Consider the following 16,321-nt stretch of genomic DNA (forward strand, 5'->3'; position numbering starts at 1 on the left):
CTTTTTTTCACTAGATGGTTACTGAGTTCTCTCCATACATCTATTGATTCTTTCCCCTCTTACTTGGAATCATACTAAGTTCCCCTGTTTGTCTACTTCTGACTCTCTGGCTTAAGTACTACTGGCTAATAATCTCCACCTAAATGTATATTCTGTTACCAGGATCCAAATCACTAGCACTCAATCAAATGTGACTGGAAAAACTTTCCTGGCTACCCTCCATATAGCAAGATGTTTCCTAGTAAGGTGACTTGGGGGAAATGTACTCTCATTCCCTCCCACACTGTGTTCTTATTTTTCAAAACCTTGGCTATTGAGGTTTTTTTGTTTGTTTTTGTTTTGTTTTGTTTTTTTTTTTTTGCTCCTATTGGTTTACTGGATACCAAAACATCATCAATTTTAAGTATACAATTCTCTGGGTCTTGGCAAACGTATGTAGTTGTGTAACCATCTACAATGTTGAATGTTTCTATCATTTCTAAAATTTCCCTCACTTTCCTTTGCAGTCAATCTCCTCCCCCAACACTTCGACCCTAGAGATTGTTGATCTGCTTTCTGTCTATATATATTGCCTTTTCTGGAGTTATATAACAAAAAGAATGACTCAGTATGTAATATTTTGTGTCTGTCTCCTTAAGCTTAGCATATATGCTTAAAATAAATAGATATTCTTTCATGTGTCACTAGTTTGTTTCTTATTTACTGTTGAGTGGTTTTCCATTGTGTGAATATAGAGTATTGTCTATTCATTCACCAGTTGTTAGGTGACATTGGGTGTTTGGAGTGTTGGGTTATTTATAGATAAATTGATGAGACTATTTGAGTGAAAGTCTTTGAACGTAGGTTTTCATTTTTATGGAGGTAAACACCTATGAGTGGGATTGCTAGGCTATATAGTACCTACACATTTTACTTTGTCAGAATGTCCCAAATTATTTTCCAAGTGGCTATAGGTTAGGGTTAGGATTAGGATTCAGGTTAGGGGCAAGGGATAGGGATAGAGTTAGGGTGGGGTTCCGGTTTGGGTTGGGAGTTAGAGGGTTTGGTTTAGGTTTTAGGGTTTAGGGTTAGGGGTTTGGGTGAGGGTTGGGGTTAGGGTTTAAAGTTTGGGTTAGAGTAGGGGTAGTATTAAGGTTGGAGCCATGGTTAGCGTTAGGAGTTAGAGGTTAGGGATAAGGGTTAGGGTTTAGAGGTAGGGGTAGGGGTAGGGTTATGGTTGGAGCCAAGGTTAGGTGTATGGATTAGGGGCTAGTGGTTCGTGTTGGGATTTCAGTAGTGATAGATCTAGTGTTAGGCTAGGTGAAGGTTAAGATTAAGATTAGGGTTAGGGTTATTGTCTGTATACAGGTAGAGATTGGATCTGGTCATGTGCCTGGCACTGGGACTCCCAGTATCTTCATGGGTTAGTTTTAAGTGTTTTGTTTAGGTTTTGGGTTAGGGTATGTGCCTGGCATTGATCCATTCAGAGGTCTCTCCGGAGAATCAAACTCCAGGCTTCTCTTGGGGTGAGAATAGCCATGGCAGGCATCTTCTGAGCTGAGATAAGGAGGGGATTTGTGGCTCTAAATACTCTTTATTTGGATTTTCAGCTTCCTTTCTGTTTTTATCTCTTATGCGCACCCATTTCATCAATACTAACAATTATTATTTTAAAGTTTTACTTGAATTCCTGTTTGTCAACACAGTATAATATAGTTTCAAATGTACACCATAGTGATTCAACCCTTGGATACAATGCCGAGTGCCCTCCATCATCCCCATCCCCCATTTTCCTATCCCCCCCGCCACACACACACACACACACACACATTCCTCTGGTATTTATTAGCTTATTCTCTATGGTTAAGAGTGTGTTTCTTGGGCAGCCCGGGTGGCGCAACGGTTTAGCGCCGCCTGCAGCCCAGGGCGTGATCCTGGAGACCCTGGATCGAGTCCCATGTCAGGCTCCCTGCATGGAGCCTGCTTCTCCCTCTGCCTGTGTCTATGCCTCTGTGTGTGTGTGTGTGTGTGTGTGTGTGTGACTATCATGAATAAATAAATAAAATCTTAAAAAGAAAGAAAAGAAAGAAAGAAAAAAAGAAAAGAAAGAAAGAAAGAAAGAAAGAAAGAAAGAAAGAAAGAAAGAAAGAAAGAAAGAAAGAAAGAAAAAGAAAGAAAAGAACAAAAGAAAAGAAGGGATCCCTGGGTGGCGCAGCGGTTTGGCGCCTGCCTTTGGCCCAGGGCGCGATCCTGGAGACCCGGGATCGAATCCCACATCGGGCTCCCAGTGCATGGAGCCTGCTTCTCCCTCTGCCTATGTCTCTGCCTCTCTCTCTCTCTCTCCGTGACTATCATAAATTAAAAAAAAAAAAAAAAAAAAAAACAAAAGAAAAGAAAAGAAAGAAAGCAGAGCTTCCCCGGGAGCCCCGGGAGCCCAGGGAGCGGGGGCCCACACACGTGACAAGTTGGCCATTTCCTTGACCAGGAGTCATTTGACTGCCGATTTATTTAAATTGCTATTCAATGGCGAAGGTCGTTCTAGGATGGGGATACAGCGAGAACGTTCTAGGTTCGGAGGTAGCTAAAGTTCCCCGTCATGGACTCGATGTCCGCCCAGTTGGGTGCAGAGATAGGCGAGCCAGCAAAGAGATGAGAAACATGGCCCTGGGGTGCCTGGCCGGCCTGGTCAGGGGACCTTGATCTCAGGACTGTGAGTTTGAACTCCATGTTGCGTATAGAGATGACATAAAAATAAAATATTTAACAAATAATAAATGGATGAACAAATAAAGAATGACATCGAAGGTGAGTGCTCGCTTCAGGACAAACCTCAAAGTGGACTATGTCTAACCTGGAACCTGTTCTTGATCGCCCCGCTTGCACTCCTTGGCCCAGATGACGTCCTCCACGAGGGACGGTCCCGCCCCAGTGGGAGTGGGCTTCCTTCCCTGTAAGGCCCGTGCCTCCCCTCGTTCTGCAGGAGAGAAGAGCCGGGAAGGCAGGAGCTCGGGGGATCAGCATAAACCTCAGCGATGATCCTTCCCGATCCCGGGAGCCAGAGCTCGGCCTCCTTTTGGGACCCGACGTCTTAACGAAGCCCGTGTGGTCAGTGGCTCGGATGCAGGGTGGAGGCGGAAGGAGAATCAGGAAGAACAAAATACGGGGAAACAAGAAGCTGAAGGAGAGGAGGACAGATGTCAGCATCCGGAGCCTTCGCGGGGACCCGGCGTCCTTTCCCAGGAGGGGCCCCCCTCTGTAAGGTGCTTCCCGCCGCCCCGCGCTCCCCGTCGGCACCCGCAGGCACGTCCCCGGGCCTCCAGCACCTCTGCAGCCGTGGTCTGGAGCGTCCTCCATGCGTCGTGTCTGTAACCATCTGGCTGCTGTCTGACAACAATCAGGGGATTCCGACGTTTGTTGGGTTTGGGGTGTGTGTGTGTCTGTCGCGGTGCTGCGATCTGATCCTCGGGCCTCGTCATCCTGACGCCGAAATGGTTGAAACACCATCATTTCTGGTGCTGGCGCCGGGCGGCTAACTGGGTTCTCCTGGCCCACCCGGGCTCCCTCGTGCCGTGCCGACCCGCCGGAGGGTCAGCTGAGCTGGAAGGTCCGGCTCGGCCACATTTCCGTGGGTGGCAGTGGGTCCCCGCCGAGCGCCGGCTGTTTCTCTTCTCCCCGATGCCTCTCCAGCGGGGAGCCAGACCTTGGGGCCGCCCTGGGGGGAGCTCCTGAGGAGCCGGCTGCCCATGGGGGGAGCCCTGGGGCTGCCTGTGTGTGGGAGTTGGGGCGGGGATGGGGCTGGGGTCCCTTGGTCCCCTGCGCTGCCTGCCCCCAGGCCAAGCCCCACGCTCACCCAGCCCCTACTCTCTAGGGCGTGCAGGGTGCCCTCCACACTCTGGTGCGAGAGATCCAGCACAGGGTGGCCCAGGTGTGAGAGCTGCAAGGGCCTGCTGTCCTGACGTCCCCTCCAGGGCCACGCTGACTGCCCTGCAGGCCCTCTGTGCCCCAGGTGCACAGGCATAGGGCGGGGAGGGGAGGAAGCGCCCTGGAGCCTGGGCAGCCCAGGCCACCTGAACAGAGAGGGGTACAGACCTCCCAGGGCGCTTAGCACAGACCCTGGTGAACTGAGGCTCCCCGACTGTCACTCTGTCCCAGGCCCGTCCTGGCCGTGGGCACAGGCTGAGTCACAGTAGCCTGTGGGGTCCTGACCCTGGCGTCTGGCCGCCCCTGGAAGGCACGTGGGGACGTCAGCTGTGTGTGCCTGGCGGCACCCCTGCAGGGGCTGGTCGGGGCCTGGGCGGTGCCCCTCCTCCTTTCTGGGGGTGTCTCTGCACCCCGTGCACAGAGCTCCGGGAGACGCAGAAACGAGCCGGCCGTGCATTTTCACACAACACTTTATTGAACTTGGAACAGCAAACAGGGGCTCAGAGCCGAGGGTGCGCGCCTTCCCCTGGGAGACCTTCCTGTCCTTAGAGGAAAGCGGGAATCCCACAGGGGTGCGGGTGCTGGAGTCCCCCACCTGGGAGCCTGTGTGGACTCCGGATGGGGGCGCGTGTCCTGAGGTTGGGGCGTTGAGAGGCGGTTCTGGGGACAGCAGGGCTGACCTGGACCTGCGGCCGATGGGCTCCTGCGCTGGGTCCCCGCAGGGCAGCTGGACCCCAGCCTCGGGCCCCCTGGGGCCGGGTACTGACTGCTGGAGCCCCAGCACGTGGAGGAGCCTGCCTCCTGGTGTGGATGCGGGTGGGGCCCACGGGCCTGCCCCTGCTGCCCTGCCCTGGGGTGTCCTGGGATCCCCAGGGCTGCCCTAGGTCAGCGACCTGGATCTGTGGGGCACGCCCAGGGCCCAGGAGGCCACATCTGGCTGTGAGAGGACTCGCTCAGCCCGGGGCCAGAATGCATGCCTCTTCGTGCTGGGCCTGGCAGAGTCGCCCCTGCCCCCACAGAGTCCGGGGCCAGGCCAGCCCAGGTCCCTCTGGGTCAGGGGCTGGTGTCCTGTGCGGGGGGTGCCGCCCTCCGGGAGGGACAGTGAGACGAGGCAGGGCACGGTGACGGCGGGCCAGAGCCTCCAGGCCCCCGCACTCACCGCCACGCTCTGCCCCTGAGGCCCGCGAGCATCGAGCTGCCCCGTGGACGGGGAGGGCAGAGGGTCCTGGGCCTATGCAGGGCTTCGGGGCAGCGGGCTCAGCGCCGCCCTGGCTCTGCCCTGGCTGTGCCCGTCACTGCCCAGCGAGGGGCACGAGCCGCAGTGGCCACGGGGCAGGAAGGGTGTCCTGGGCCCGACAGCGTTGTCCCTCGGGGGCTGGGGGTACCTCGTGATGGGAGTCCCGGGGGTGCTCCAGGGCCTGGTCCGTCGCGGGGCCTCTGGGGTGGCCCAAGCAGGTGCCGAAGGGAAGGGGACCCCGTTTTTTTACTTCAAGCCCACCATGTCTGGGGGCCACTTGCCTGCACCGTCTTGTTGCACTGGGAGGATGGGGAGGGAGTTCCATCGCTGGGGGGGATGTTGGACGATGGCCTGGCCGGGAGGGGGTCCGGGCGGCTCAGGCTGGGTGGCTGGGCCCGGGGAGGCCGGCTCCTCCACCCTGGGGGGTGTCTCAGAGGCCGGAGAAGAGAGGAGAGGCCCGGACACCGGGGACACTTGCTCCAGGCCCAGGGGCCTCGTGGGGAACTCCTCAGGTCCTGCTGGAAAGAGGCCGACGGGGTCAGCGTCTCCAGCAGGCTGTGTGTCCCCCACTGGGGGCCCCGGGGGTCCTCACGACTCCCACGTGGCCCCCCAGCCTGACCCTGTGTTCAGCCCCCCACACTGGTGCCCGGGCCCTGCAGTGGGTGCCCGCCCGCCCAGGCTGGGCCTGGGGTCCCCTGGCTGGAGCAGAAGAGGAGAGCCGCAGAGATGAGGACGGGGGCCCCGGGGGCTCTGTCCCCTGTGGGCGGCCCCAGCAGGCCGAGTCGGGAGGGGCCGGGGCCCTGAGCCCACCTGGGGGGGCAGGTCACACCGCATCCTCCGGAGCTGGGTCATGGAGGCCCGAAGGCGTCTGAGCACCGCCTCGTCCTCCAGGGCCCAGGGCTGGGCCAGTGAGTCCTGCAGGAACTCCCGGAGCCCTTCCAGGGGCAGCTTCAGGAGGCGCTCTGGGCGGTGGGCGAGAGTCAGACCCAGAGGGCCCTGCCCTGTGGCCCCCGGTGCCCCCAGGCCAGCGGCTGGGGTCCTGCTGTGCCCAGGAGCGTCGTGGGCAGTGCGCTGGCGGGGTGGCCCCTGCCCGCTGCTCCTCTCAGGGAGCCCCGCTGCACCCGCCTGCCCCACCGTCCCCCCTCCCCAGGTCTGTGTGCTGCTCAGAGCACAGGGTCACCGCCCCTGCCCCCCCCCCGGCACCCCTGGGCTCCCAGGGGCTCACTTACTCCTGTGGCCGTGAGCACCCGCGCCCCATCCAGTATATACGCATCCCAGAGCTTCAGGGTGAGCGAGAAGGGGATCTAGGGGACAGCGGGGTGGGAGGAGCGGCCTGAGCAGGGCCCCTGGGGGGCTCGGCTGGGGCTAGGCTAGGCCTGCCATCTGCCCACAGCCCCTGCCGCCCCCCGGCTGCCTCCGACGAGGCCCCACAGCCCCCCCGTGCGTGCCCTCCTCCCAGGGAGATCAGGGTCCCGGCCGCTCCGGGTTCCGACCCCGGCCAGCACCGCCCGCACCCCTGGGGGCACAGACTCTGCCCCCACTTGACGACATCACGCCTCGAGAGGACCCCAGGCTGGCCGCCCGATGGGCCGAGGGCCCGTCCACACCCCGGGCTGACCCGGCCTCCCGCGGGGGAGCTGAGGCAGAGACGGCCCGCCCCCCGGAACCTCGTCCAGGGACCCTCTGGGCTTCTCCAGGACGGGCTGGGCTGCGAGCCTCAGCCTCAGGGCCCCGGGGTCGGGCCTGGCTCGTCTGGAGGGTGGGGCTGAGCTGGGCCCTCCCCGAGGGCAGGGGGCAGGTCCGGGAGCGGGGGTCCGGGGGGCCTCACCCGGCCGAGGAAGCACTGCAGGAACCACTTTGGGGTGTAGATGCCGGTGGACATCTGCTCCTCGTCCTGGCGGGAGGGCAGGAGGGCTCAGGCCCCACGCCGCGGCCCCTGGAGCCGGGTGGACGCGCTCCCCACGGCCCAGCCCAGCCCCGAGGGTGGCCCCGGGCCCCAGGGGAAGGAACGTGACCCCAACTCTGGGCAGCTCGGAGGGCCGTGCCCCCCACCGCCTGCCCCGGGCCCCGGGGACGGAGCCTCCGGAGCTCCCACTCGCCATGTGCTTCCTCAGGTCGGGGAGAGCTCTTTCGAGGACGCGCTCATGATGAGCCTGGAACCTGAGGAGCTTCTGGAAGCCTGGGACGAAGAAGCCTGAGAAGGCCCCAGGCCCCCACGATCAGGGCCTCCTCCTGCACCAGGCGGGGTGGGGGTGTCGGGGCAGGGGCCTCCCCCCACACCCTGACCCCCGCGTGCCCACCGCCCTCGGAGCCCTGACTGAACCCGCTCTTCCCAGAGGACAGGGCTGCCTCCCAGGCTGGGGGTGCAGGGCCCGGGGACCCTCGTCCTCACAGAGACCCCGCGGGGCGTGGGCTGGGGGCTGAGGACCGCCCGGCTGACCCAGCACCCTCTCTCCTGCAGGGGCCGCCGTGGAGACAGGCGGGTCCCCAGCCCCGAGGGGCAGCAGGTGCAGGCCACGGGGAGGGTGATGGGCTTGCACGGCCCTCTGTGAGGCTTGGGAGTGAGGCTGGGGGCCCCCGGGAGGGAGAGACGCTGTCCCCTGGGCCCCGTGTGGCCGTGGGCTGGCAGGGGCCCTGGGGGGCAAGCAGGCAGCCGGAAGCGAGGCTGGGGGAGCAGCAGGACTGCGAGCCCGGCTTGCAGACAGTGGGGCGGGTGGCCGTGGCTCCGGGACCCCGTGGCCACCGGGGAGGTGGGGCCCTTGCCCGTCGGGAGGCGGGCTGGGGGGTCCCCGCCTGCCCCCCCCCCCCCCCCCCCCCCCCGTGCAGCAGCCTGCAGGGAGGCCCCCTACCGTGCATGGCGTGCCTGTCGTCGGTCATCAGCTGGGCCAGCGCCCAGGAGGCGTCCTCCTCGGGCAGGAACATGAGGACGATGGCCGCGATCTCGCTCGTGCCCTGGCAGTAGCCCTCCTCCTGCAAGAGCCAGAGCCCCACGGAGGGCGTGCCCCCCGAGGCCCCCTCTGAGCCCTCCCCGCGGGCGTCAGGCTCCCCCGGCTCCCTCACAGCCCGGGCTCCCGGAGGGGGCTCCCAGAGCACGGGGGGCAGGTGAGGGCCGCCCGGACCAGCTCGGGCGCCAGCACCCCAGGCCCCGCTACCGAGCCCTGCGGCCGCCGTGCCAGGGCCCCTGTCCTCAGACCAGCAGGAGGGGTCTCCGTGAGCTGTGCCAGGCTGCAGGGGACCCGCCAGGTCTGGAGAGTCCCCGGAGGGCAGGTCGGGGGCCTGACTGTGGCCCCTGGGAGGTCCCACGAGGGGGCGGGGCCGGGGAGTGTGTGAGCTGGGGTCCTCAGGGACCCTTCTGGAATGCGCCATGGAAGGGGGCGGCCTCCTGGGCGCCTCGGCCTCATGCCCTTCAGGGGAGTGGGAGCCTTCCCCGCCCGGGGTTCTCATCAGTAGTTCCGTCTATCAGGGTCCAGACCCGAGCTCTAGGACGGCCGCGGTGCACGCGGGGGCCCGGGGCAGCCCCAGCCCTCGGGCACCCAGGCCCTGCCTCCCCTGGGAGGTCTGCACCCCGCCCCCTGCCCGTCCCGGAGGAGAGAGACCCTCCCCGGCACCTGGGGGCCGTGGAGCTGGGGCCCTAACTGGGAGTCCCGCTGGTCACCAGCTCTCAGGACAAGGCCGCCCGTGGGGCAGGGGGTGGGGGCAGGGACACTCACGGTGTCGTACACCGAGTAGGCCGCCAGCACGTGGAACAGGGCTCGCTGCCTAGGAGGGGGGACAGCGGGGGGCTCTGCTCAGTCAGCCCCCGCCCAGCGAGGCCGCCGAGTTGCCGACACCCACCTCGCAGGCTCCGCGGCCCTCAGGGCCCCTCCGCGGGGGCCCATCTCTGGGGTCAGGTCTGCGCACGGGGACAGGCGGCGACCTCACACGTGCAGCGTGCCGGGGGTTCTGTGCACCCTGGGGTGTCCGACGCCTCCGAGCGGCTCCTGCTGTGGGGTGTGCAGCTCCGGGCTCCCCCAGCGCCGCCAGCGCCCCCTCCAGCCCTGGAGCGGCCCCCCCTGCATGCCCCCCTGGGAGCCAGCGCTCCCCCTGCCCCGGTCCCCGCAGCCCCTGACGCCTCTCCTCCCCTGCCCTGGCCTGGCCCCGTGTCCCGGGAACACCACCAGCCCCGAGCCCACACAGCCGGGGTGTCCGTGGCCCTGAGCGCACCCCCAGGCCTTCCCAGGTGTCCCTGGACTGGACTCTGTGGGGGGTACCCCGGGCCCCCCCATCCCAGAGCATCTCCAGGTCTGAGCCACCGTGAGGAGAGCAGGGAACGTCGTGCAGGTGTGACCCCGATACAGGCTGCGAACCCCTGGGGTCACTATATGAGCCCACGGCGGGGTACGGGGTGCGGGCCCCTCAGCGCTGCCAGGAGCCGCCTGATGCCCCCCGCCCGGCGACCTGAGTCTGCACCCCGGCTCCGCGGCCCCCGGGCCCAGGCTGCTGGAGGCCGGCTCCCCCTGGGCCGGGGGTCACAGGTCAGCCTGACCCGGCCGCGCTCTGAGGGCCGCGGGGGCCCCAGGGGGCAGCAGGTTCCCTGCAGGGAGGAGCACCAAGCTCTCGTGGGGAGACGGTCCGAGCGGCCCCCAGGGAAGCCCAGCCACCCTTGCCTGGCGGCTCCCCAGCCCCACCCCTGGCACCCCTGCAGGTCACCCCTGGGGTCCCGGGCTCCCACACACCCCGCCCGCTGCACACAGAGGGAGCTGCACCCTCTGCTCCACCCATCTGCACCCCCCTGTCGGGGGCTCCCTGCCTTCCCTCCTCCCCACGGCCCCTGGGGACTCTACGGGACACCTGGGCTTCTGACGGGAGCAGGCTGTCCAGAGAACCCCAAGGTGGCCGGGGAGGCTGAGCATGTCCCACAGGGGGCAGCTGCACCGCGTCCTTGTGTGTGGGGGGTGGGACCGATAGTGTAGGGGTGGGGGGTCTGGGGGTGTGGGGATGGTGTGGGGGGTGATGTAGGGAGATGGCGTGGGGGCAGTGGTTGAGGGGGATGGGCTGGGGGGCTGCTGACACAGGGCACCCCCTTCGCTAAGGTGCACACGGAGACGTCTACAGATAAAGGCAACCCCAGTCTGGGGTTTGCTGTGACCCCTGTCCCTGGGGCCCCGTGTGCTCAGCGCAGGGCCTGCCTGGACCGGGGGCGGTATCTGGGGGTCGTCATACTATGTGTGCTCACCAACTGCAAATTGTTTAAAATAAAATGCCCAGAATTCAGAAGTACATAAAGCACCGAGGGTGGGTGTCACCCTGACCTGTCCGACCCTCGTTGGGTCCATGTGTCCCGGTCCAGCCGCGGCCAGGCCGCCTGGCCCCCAGATCCCCTTACTGCCCCCCATGCCCCCACCCCGGCCCCCTGCTCTTCACGGGGCCGCCCCTCACCCCCTTGGGGTTCAGCTCAGACGGTGACTCCTGGAGGCCCTGTCCTGGGGCCTCCCCATCCCCGAGACCCCGGGGGTGGGGGCCAGGGGGTCATCCCCAGCACCCTACCATGTGGCAGTGTGTTGTTGCTGCCGTCGCTCCCCCCGGCCTCAGAGACCCCGTGTCCCCTGCACAGAAGCCCCCGGGCCTCTCCCGGGCCCCCGAACCCCGCTGGCCCAGCAGCCTCACCTGACCCCGTAGCGGTCCCAGAACATGCTGTGACTGCGGAACGTCCAGTTGATGTCCAGGTCGATCTGCATGATGTCCCGGGAGGACACCAGGGCCGCCTCCTTCATTTCCTGCGGGAAGACCCTGGGAGGAGGAGCCGGCGTCAGGGACACAGACCCCGACCTGTCAGCAGCTGCCATCCTGGGCCGGGAGCCCTGGGGCCACCATGGGAGTGTGTCCTGCAGGAACCTCCTTCCTTCCCCTGGGAGGCCGGGGACGGCGGGGGTGCCCACCGTGCCCGCGGGGCCTGCGTGAGGGCCTGTGCCCAGCTGTCGTGGGCGGGGAGGGGACTGAGGGTCAGCCCTGGACAGGGAGGGGACATGGAGGATCAACCCGGGTGGGGAGGAGACATGGGGGGTCAGCCCGGGTGGGGAGGGGACAAGGGGGTTCAGCCTGGAGGGGAGGGGATGGGGGGGTCAGCCTGAGTGGGGGGGAGACATGGGGGGTCAGCCCTGGTGGGGAGAGGACAGGGGGTCAGCCCTGGTGGGGAGGGGACTGAGGGTCCACGGGGAGTGGACGGGCCCCACCTGGTATTTCCCGGCATTCCTGGCCTTAACCTGGTCAATGTTCAGCAATCGCAGCCACACCTGTCCCCGCACCTGGGGCGGGACCCTCTTGTAGACCCGGCACTGCAGCTGCGGGGAGGAAGGCAGTGCTGGTGAGAGGGGCCCAGGGCGGCCCCTTGGAGCCCAGGGAGCGCGAGGCATCTAGAAGATTCTGGCTTCGGCTCCACGGTGTCTGCGGAGAGGCTGGGTCTCCCTGGAGCTGGGCCCCGTCCCCCACGAGGAGCAGGGACCGTGGCCCCGACCTGACGCTCCCCCACCGCCGTCCAGGGGCCTGGGGAGGCTCGGGCTCCCAGCAGACTCTCCCCAGGCAGGGGGCTCCCCCGAGGACGGGGCAGGAGGACACTGAGGGCGGCCCCCCAGCCCCGTCAGGACGGAGAGCCCTCGGGGGCACCCAGCGCCCCACCTTCTCGCTGGGGAGGTAGTGGTCCCATCGCTTGAGCATTTTTATCCATTTGTCCGCGCGCCGGGTCTCCTGGTGGAGTTTCTGGAAGAGGACAAGCGGGGGCCGCAGGTGAGGCTCCAGCCGCGGGAGGTGGGCGCTCGGCCGCGCCCAGTCCCCCCCGGACCCGGAGGAGCCAAGAAGGCACAGGGCCCCCCGCGGGCCGCGGCTCCGGGTCTGGGGTGCGTTCCCGGCAGCCCGTGCAGCGCTGGGACGGGGGACTGGGGAGACGCCCGGGGATGTCCTGGGGGACGGGGTGCAGACAGCTGGCCCCAGCCCCCCCACGTCCTGCCCGGGGCCCAGGACGGGCTCTCACCTTGGCCTCGGGGGGGCTGGGGCTGGGCAGCTCCTTGTCCCTGGAAGGCAAGAGACGCAGAGCCCTGAGGCCCCGGCCCCACAGCCCCCCCGCCCCCCCGTCTGCACCCAGGGGCCTGGGGAGGGCAGGGCTCCTCCAGGGAGGGCAGGGGCTGCCAGCGGCATGAGGGCTGGCGGGGGCGGCGTCTGGGGGGTCTGAGAAGCGTGTTTGCCAGGAGTGACCGTCCCGCTGAGGTCCCCCCCGCCTCCCCAGGGCCTGACTGCCCAGCGTCCAGCCGGCCTCGCCCTGCCCCCTGGCCACCCCCCTGCTGTCCCCTGACTCCCCTCTCTGCTGTCACCTCTGCCTCTGGCCCATTTCACCTCCTGTCCTGTCAGAGCCCCTGAGCACGACCCACCCCTGAGCCATCCCAGCAGCCACTGGGCCGTGAGCAGGGCTAAGGGGGCCCCACCTGGGGTCTCCAGCGTCCGTCAGGTTCTCGTGGGGCTGTTGACCCATCAGCCTCGACCCCTGCGACCTAGGCCACTGGGCTGTCCCCTCCTCCTCTTCCCTCCTCCTGCCTGGTCGGGCCCTCCCTCTGCGGCCCCCCCTCCCTGCCCTGGCCTGGTCCCCGGCATCTACCTGCAGCCCCGCAGAAGCCTTCGGGACTGTGGGGGCCCTGGCTAGGGGGTGTGGGTGAGAGCACCCCTGCGGACTCGCCCCAGACCAGGCCATCCCCCTACAGAGAGCACGCCCCGGCCCCAGAGCCCCTCACCCGCGGGAGCCCCTGCTGAAGGGACTGGACACCCCCCCTGATGCAGGAGGCAGACACCTGGGCCTGCCCGAAGCAGGCGTGGGGGCCCCTCCTCTGAGTGTCCAGGGGCCTCCCCCAGGCCCAGCTCCCTTCCTGCCCACGTCCCAGGTCGGCCTCCGGGGTGTCTCAGCTGCAGCCCAGCGCAGACATGGCCCTCAGAGGGCTCCAGGGGACGAGGTCCCGACCCTGGGGGGGGGGGTCAGCCTCCAGAGAGGTGTTCCTGCAAATGCCACCCCCCCTGAGATGGATGAGGGGTGTCCAGGGGACTCACGGCAGAAAGCCCTGGTGGTCGGTGCCTTCCACAGTGACAGGTCCTGCGGAGACCCTGCTTGGTGCACCGTGGTGGGGACCGATCAGAGCAGGGAAATGGGGACAGGAGGGAGCAGAAGGGGTCCTCCCGCCCCTGAATCCTGAGGGCGCGCCGACCCTCTGAGATTGGCCGGGCACCAGAGAAAGGGCCTGTATGCCCGGTGGGTGCAGCCTGACAGCCTCACCTGCTTCTATCTATCAGTGACGATCCCCACCTGGGCCTCACCTGACCTGGTGACTGTGGTCCCCACCTGGGACTCACCTGGACCCGGTGACTGTGGTCCCCCACTGGGCTTCACCCGGACCTGGTGACTCTGATCCCTACCTGGGCCTCACCCAGACCTGGTGACTGTGGTCCCCACCTGGGCCTCACCCAGACCTGGTGACTGTGGTCCCCACCAGGGCCTCACCCAGACCTGGTGACTGTGGTCCCCACCTGGGCCTCAGCTGGACCTGGTGTCTCTGATCCCTACCTGGGTCTCACCTGACCTGGTGACTCTGATCCCTACCTGGCCCTCACCTGGAACTGGTGACGCTGGTCCCCACCTGGGCCTCACCCGGACCTGGTGACTGTGGTCCCCACCTGGGCCTCACCCAGACCTGGTGACTCTGGTCCCCAACAGGGCCTCACCTGGGCCTCATGTGGATCTGCAACTGTGGTCCCCACCTTGGCCTCACCTGAACCTGGTGACTCTGGTCCCCACCTTGGCCTCACCGGGACCTGGTGACTGTGGTTCCTACCTGAGCCTCACCTGACCTGGTGACTGTGGTCCCCACCTGGGCCTCACTTGACCTGGTGACTCTGATCCCTACCTGGCCCTCACCCAGACCTGGTGATTCTGGTCCCCAATTGGGCCTCACCCAGACCTGGTGACTCTAGTCCCCAACTGGGCTTCACCTAGGTGACTCTGGTCTCCACCTGAGCCTCATGTGGATCTGTGACTATGGTCCCCACCTTGGCCTCACCTGAACCTGGTGACTCTGGTCCCCACCTGGGCTCACCTGGACCTGGTAGCTGTGGTCTTCATCTGGACCTGGTGACTCTGGTCCCCACCTGGGCCTCACCTGTACCTGGTGACTGGGCTCTTCAGCTACCAATGACTAGGATCCAGGATGGACCCTTACTTGCTACTGACACCGGGACCATCCCCAGGGTCTCACTTGTTCCTGGTGACTATGGTCCTTGTCTGGGCTGACCTGGCTCATCCTTGTCTCTGATCCCCTCTTGAGCCTCACCTGCTCTTGCAGGTATGGTCCCCCCTGTCGTGGGTGTGTAGTGTCTATGGTCCCTTCTGGGCCTCACCTGATGGTACTGGGCCACGATATTGGCCCTTTGCAAGACCAGCAGGGTCTCCGGGTCCTCCTGCATCGTGCCGCAATCCAAACACATCCAAGAATGACGGCACGTGAGAACCTTCCGAGGACACATGCGTCCGGGTGCTCCCCGTGGGCAGGTGCCCCTCTGTCTGACTGGAGCCGGAGACAACCCCGTAGCCCCGAGGGGCACAGGCTGGGCTGGAGCATCACACACAGGCCCTCGCTGCCTGTCTGTCCCCTGCCCACCTACAGTCCACCTTCCCAGCCACTGTCCCAGGACACACCGTCACGCTGGGGTCACAGAGCGCTCCCACCCCGGTATCAGGAGCACACGGGCGGGGGACCCAGGGACTCCGGGGAACTGCCCACCTGATGCTCGGGGGTGACGTCTCCCAGCCTGGGGCCGGCGCAGAGATGGTGGTGGGTGGGCCGGCCAGCGAGTGTCCCTGTGGGGTGGGGGGGGGGCAGGGATCGAAGGTTTCTCTTAGATTCCACAAGCACAATGACCAAGGGGAGAAAGCGACGGACTGGACTTCATCAAAATTAAAACCTGATGCCAGCAAGAGTGCGACCAAACTCCCCACCCTGAGGGCAGCGATGTGTGAATAGCCTGAGGGGGGCCTGGCGGAGCACGAGGGACTCCACGTTCCAATGCGTGAAGAGCAAGCCTGTTCACGGGCCAGGGGGACCCAGCGAGCACAGGGCGGGATGGGGGGGTGTCAGTCACCCCTGTCAGGGTCCATGTGTCTAGGACAGGCTGGAAAGGTCATGGCTTGGGTGCCTGCACGGCACAGGGCTTACAGGGGAGCGGGGGTTCCGGGGGAGCTGCCTGAGTTCCGACTGCAGCCTCCTTCCCTGGACGAGGGGAGCAGGGTGGCCACTCGCACCCCGTGGGGCTGTGGAAGGGCTGTAGGAGCTGCTCACCGTCATCGCATGGGGGGTCGGGGTGTTGTGGACCCCAGCCCAGGAGGCCTGTGCCCCCACCCGGACCCACAGGCCCCACTGTGGCCCGCGGGGAGCAGGGATCAGCTGCCACTCACCTGTGACCTGTCGCTGTGTGAGCGCCTCCTCTTTACGCACTGGGGTACTGGGGAAAGTGGGAGGGTTGGGGTACTGGGGAGAGTGGGAGGGTTGGGGTACTGGGGAGAGTGGGAGTACTGGGGTACTGGGGAGAGTGGGAGTACTGGGATACTGGGGAGAGTGGGAGTACTGGGATACTGGGGAGAGTGGGAGGGTTGGGGTACTGGGGAGAGTGGGAGGGTTGGGGTACTGGGGAGAGTGGGAGAGTGGAGGTACTGGGGAGAGTGGGAGGGTTGGGGTACTTAGGAGAGTGGGAGGGTTGGGGTACTTAGGAGAGTGGGAGGGTTGGGGTACTGGGGAGAGTGGGAGTACTGGGCTACTGGGGAGAGCAGGAGAGTCGGGTCGCTGCGAGCCAGATCCGGAGCACGAGTGCCTCCGAAGGTCTGCGGACGCAGAGTGGCCACCAGGCAGCGGTGGAACCCGGGGGCACCACAGTTCCGCCCAGAGTGGGGTCCCGCATCATCACTGTGGGCAGGCGGGGTCCAATCAGCACTTAGCCCTTCACCCTGAAGGCCGAGGGTCCCGGGGGAGGGTCCTGTCCCCACGCCGGGCGGGAAGGGGATGCAAGCACCCTCCCACATCCTCAGTTCCCATCCTCGGGCCCTGCAGGCCTCCCGCCCTTCAAGGCAGACTGGGGGTCACAGATGCCCCCCGCCCCCCAGGGTTCACAGCATGGGGTTGC

The 16,321-nt window shown here is 65.1% G+C and overlaps 1 protein-coding gene across 1 annotated transcript; it reads right to left on the reverse strand.

Moving 5' to 3' along the window:
* Positions 1-4,352: 4,352 nt before the first annotated feature.
* Positions 4,353-15,754, reverse strand: LOC106557501 (USP6 N-terminal-like protein). Its single transcript, XM_038557990.1, has 15 exons — positions 15,600-15,754; positions 14,929-15,005; positions 14,546-14,605; positions 13,205-13,258; positions 12,144-12,183; positions 11,792-11,872; positions 11,350-11,457; positions 10,784-10,893; positions 8,848-8,896; positions 7,987-8,107; positions 7,237-7,331; positions 6,966-7,031; positions 6,367-6,441; positions 5,948-6,099; positions 4,353-5,652 (listed from the first exon to the last, which is right to left on the reverse strand). Exons 6-14 carry the CDS (start codon positions 11,828-11,830, stop codon positions 6,088-6,090), a joined length of 675 nt encoding a protein of 224 aa, XP_038413918.1. The 5' UTR covers positions 11,831-11,872; positions 12,144-12,183; positions 13,205-13,258; positions 14,546-14,605; positions 14,929-15,005; positions 15,600-15,754; the 3' UTR covers positions 4,353-5,652; positions 5,948-6,087.
* Positions 15,755-16,321: the final 567 nt, after the last annotated feature.

The sequence above is a fragment of the Canis lupus genome, chromosome 15 (genome assembly GCF_011100685.1).
Source record: "Canis lupus familiaris isolate Mischka breed German Shepherd chromosome 15, alternate assembly UU_Cfam_GSD_1.0, whole genome shotgun sequence".
NCBI classification, from domain to species: Eukaryota; Metazoa; Chordata; class Mammalia; order Carnivora; family Canidae; genus Canis; species Canis lupus.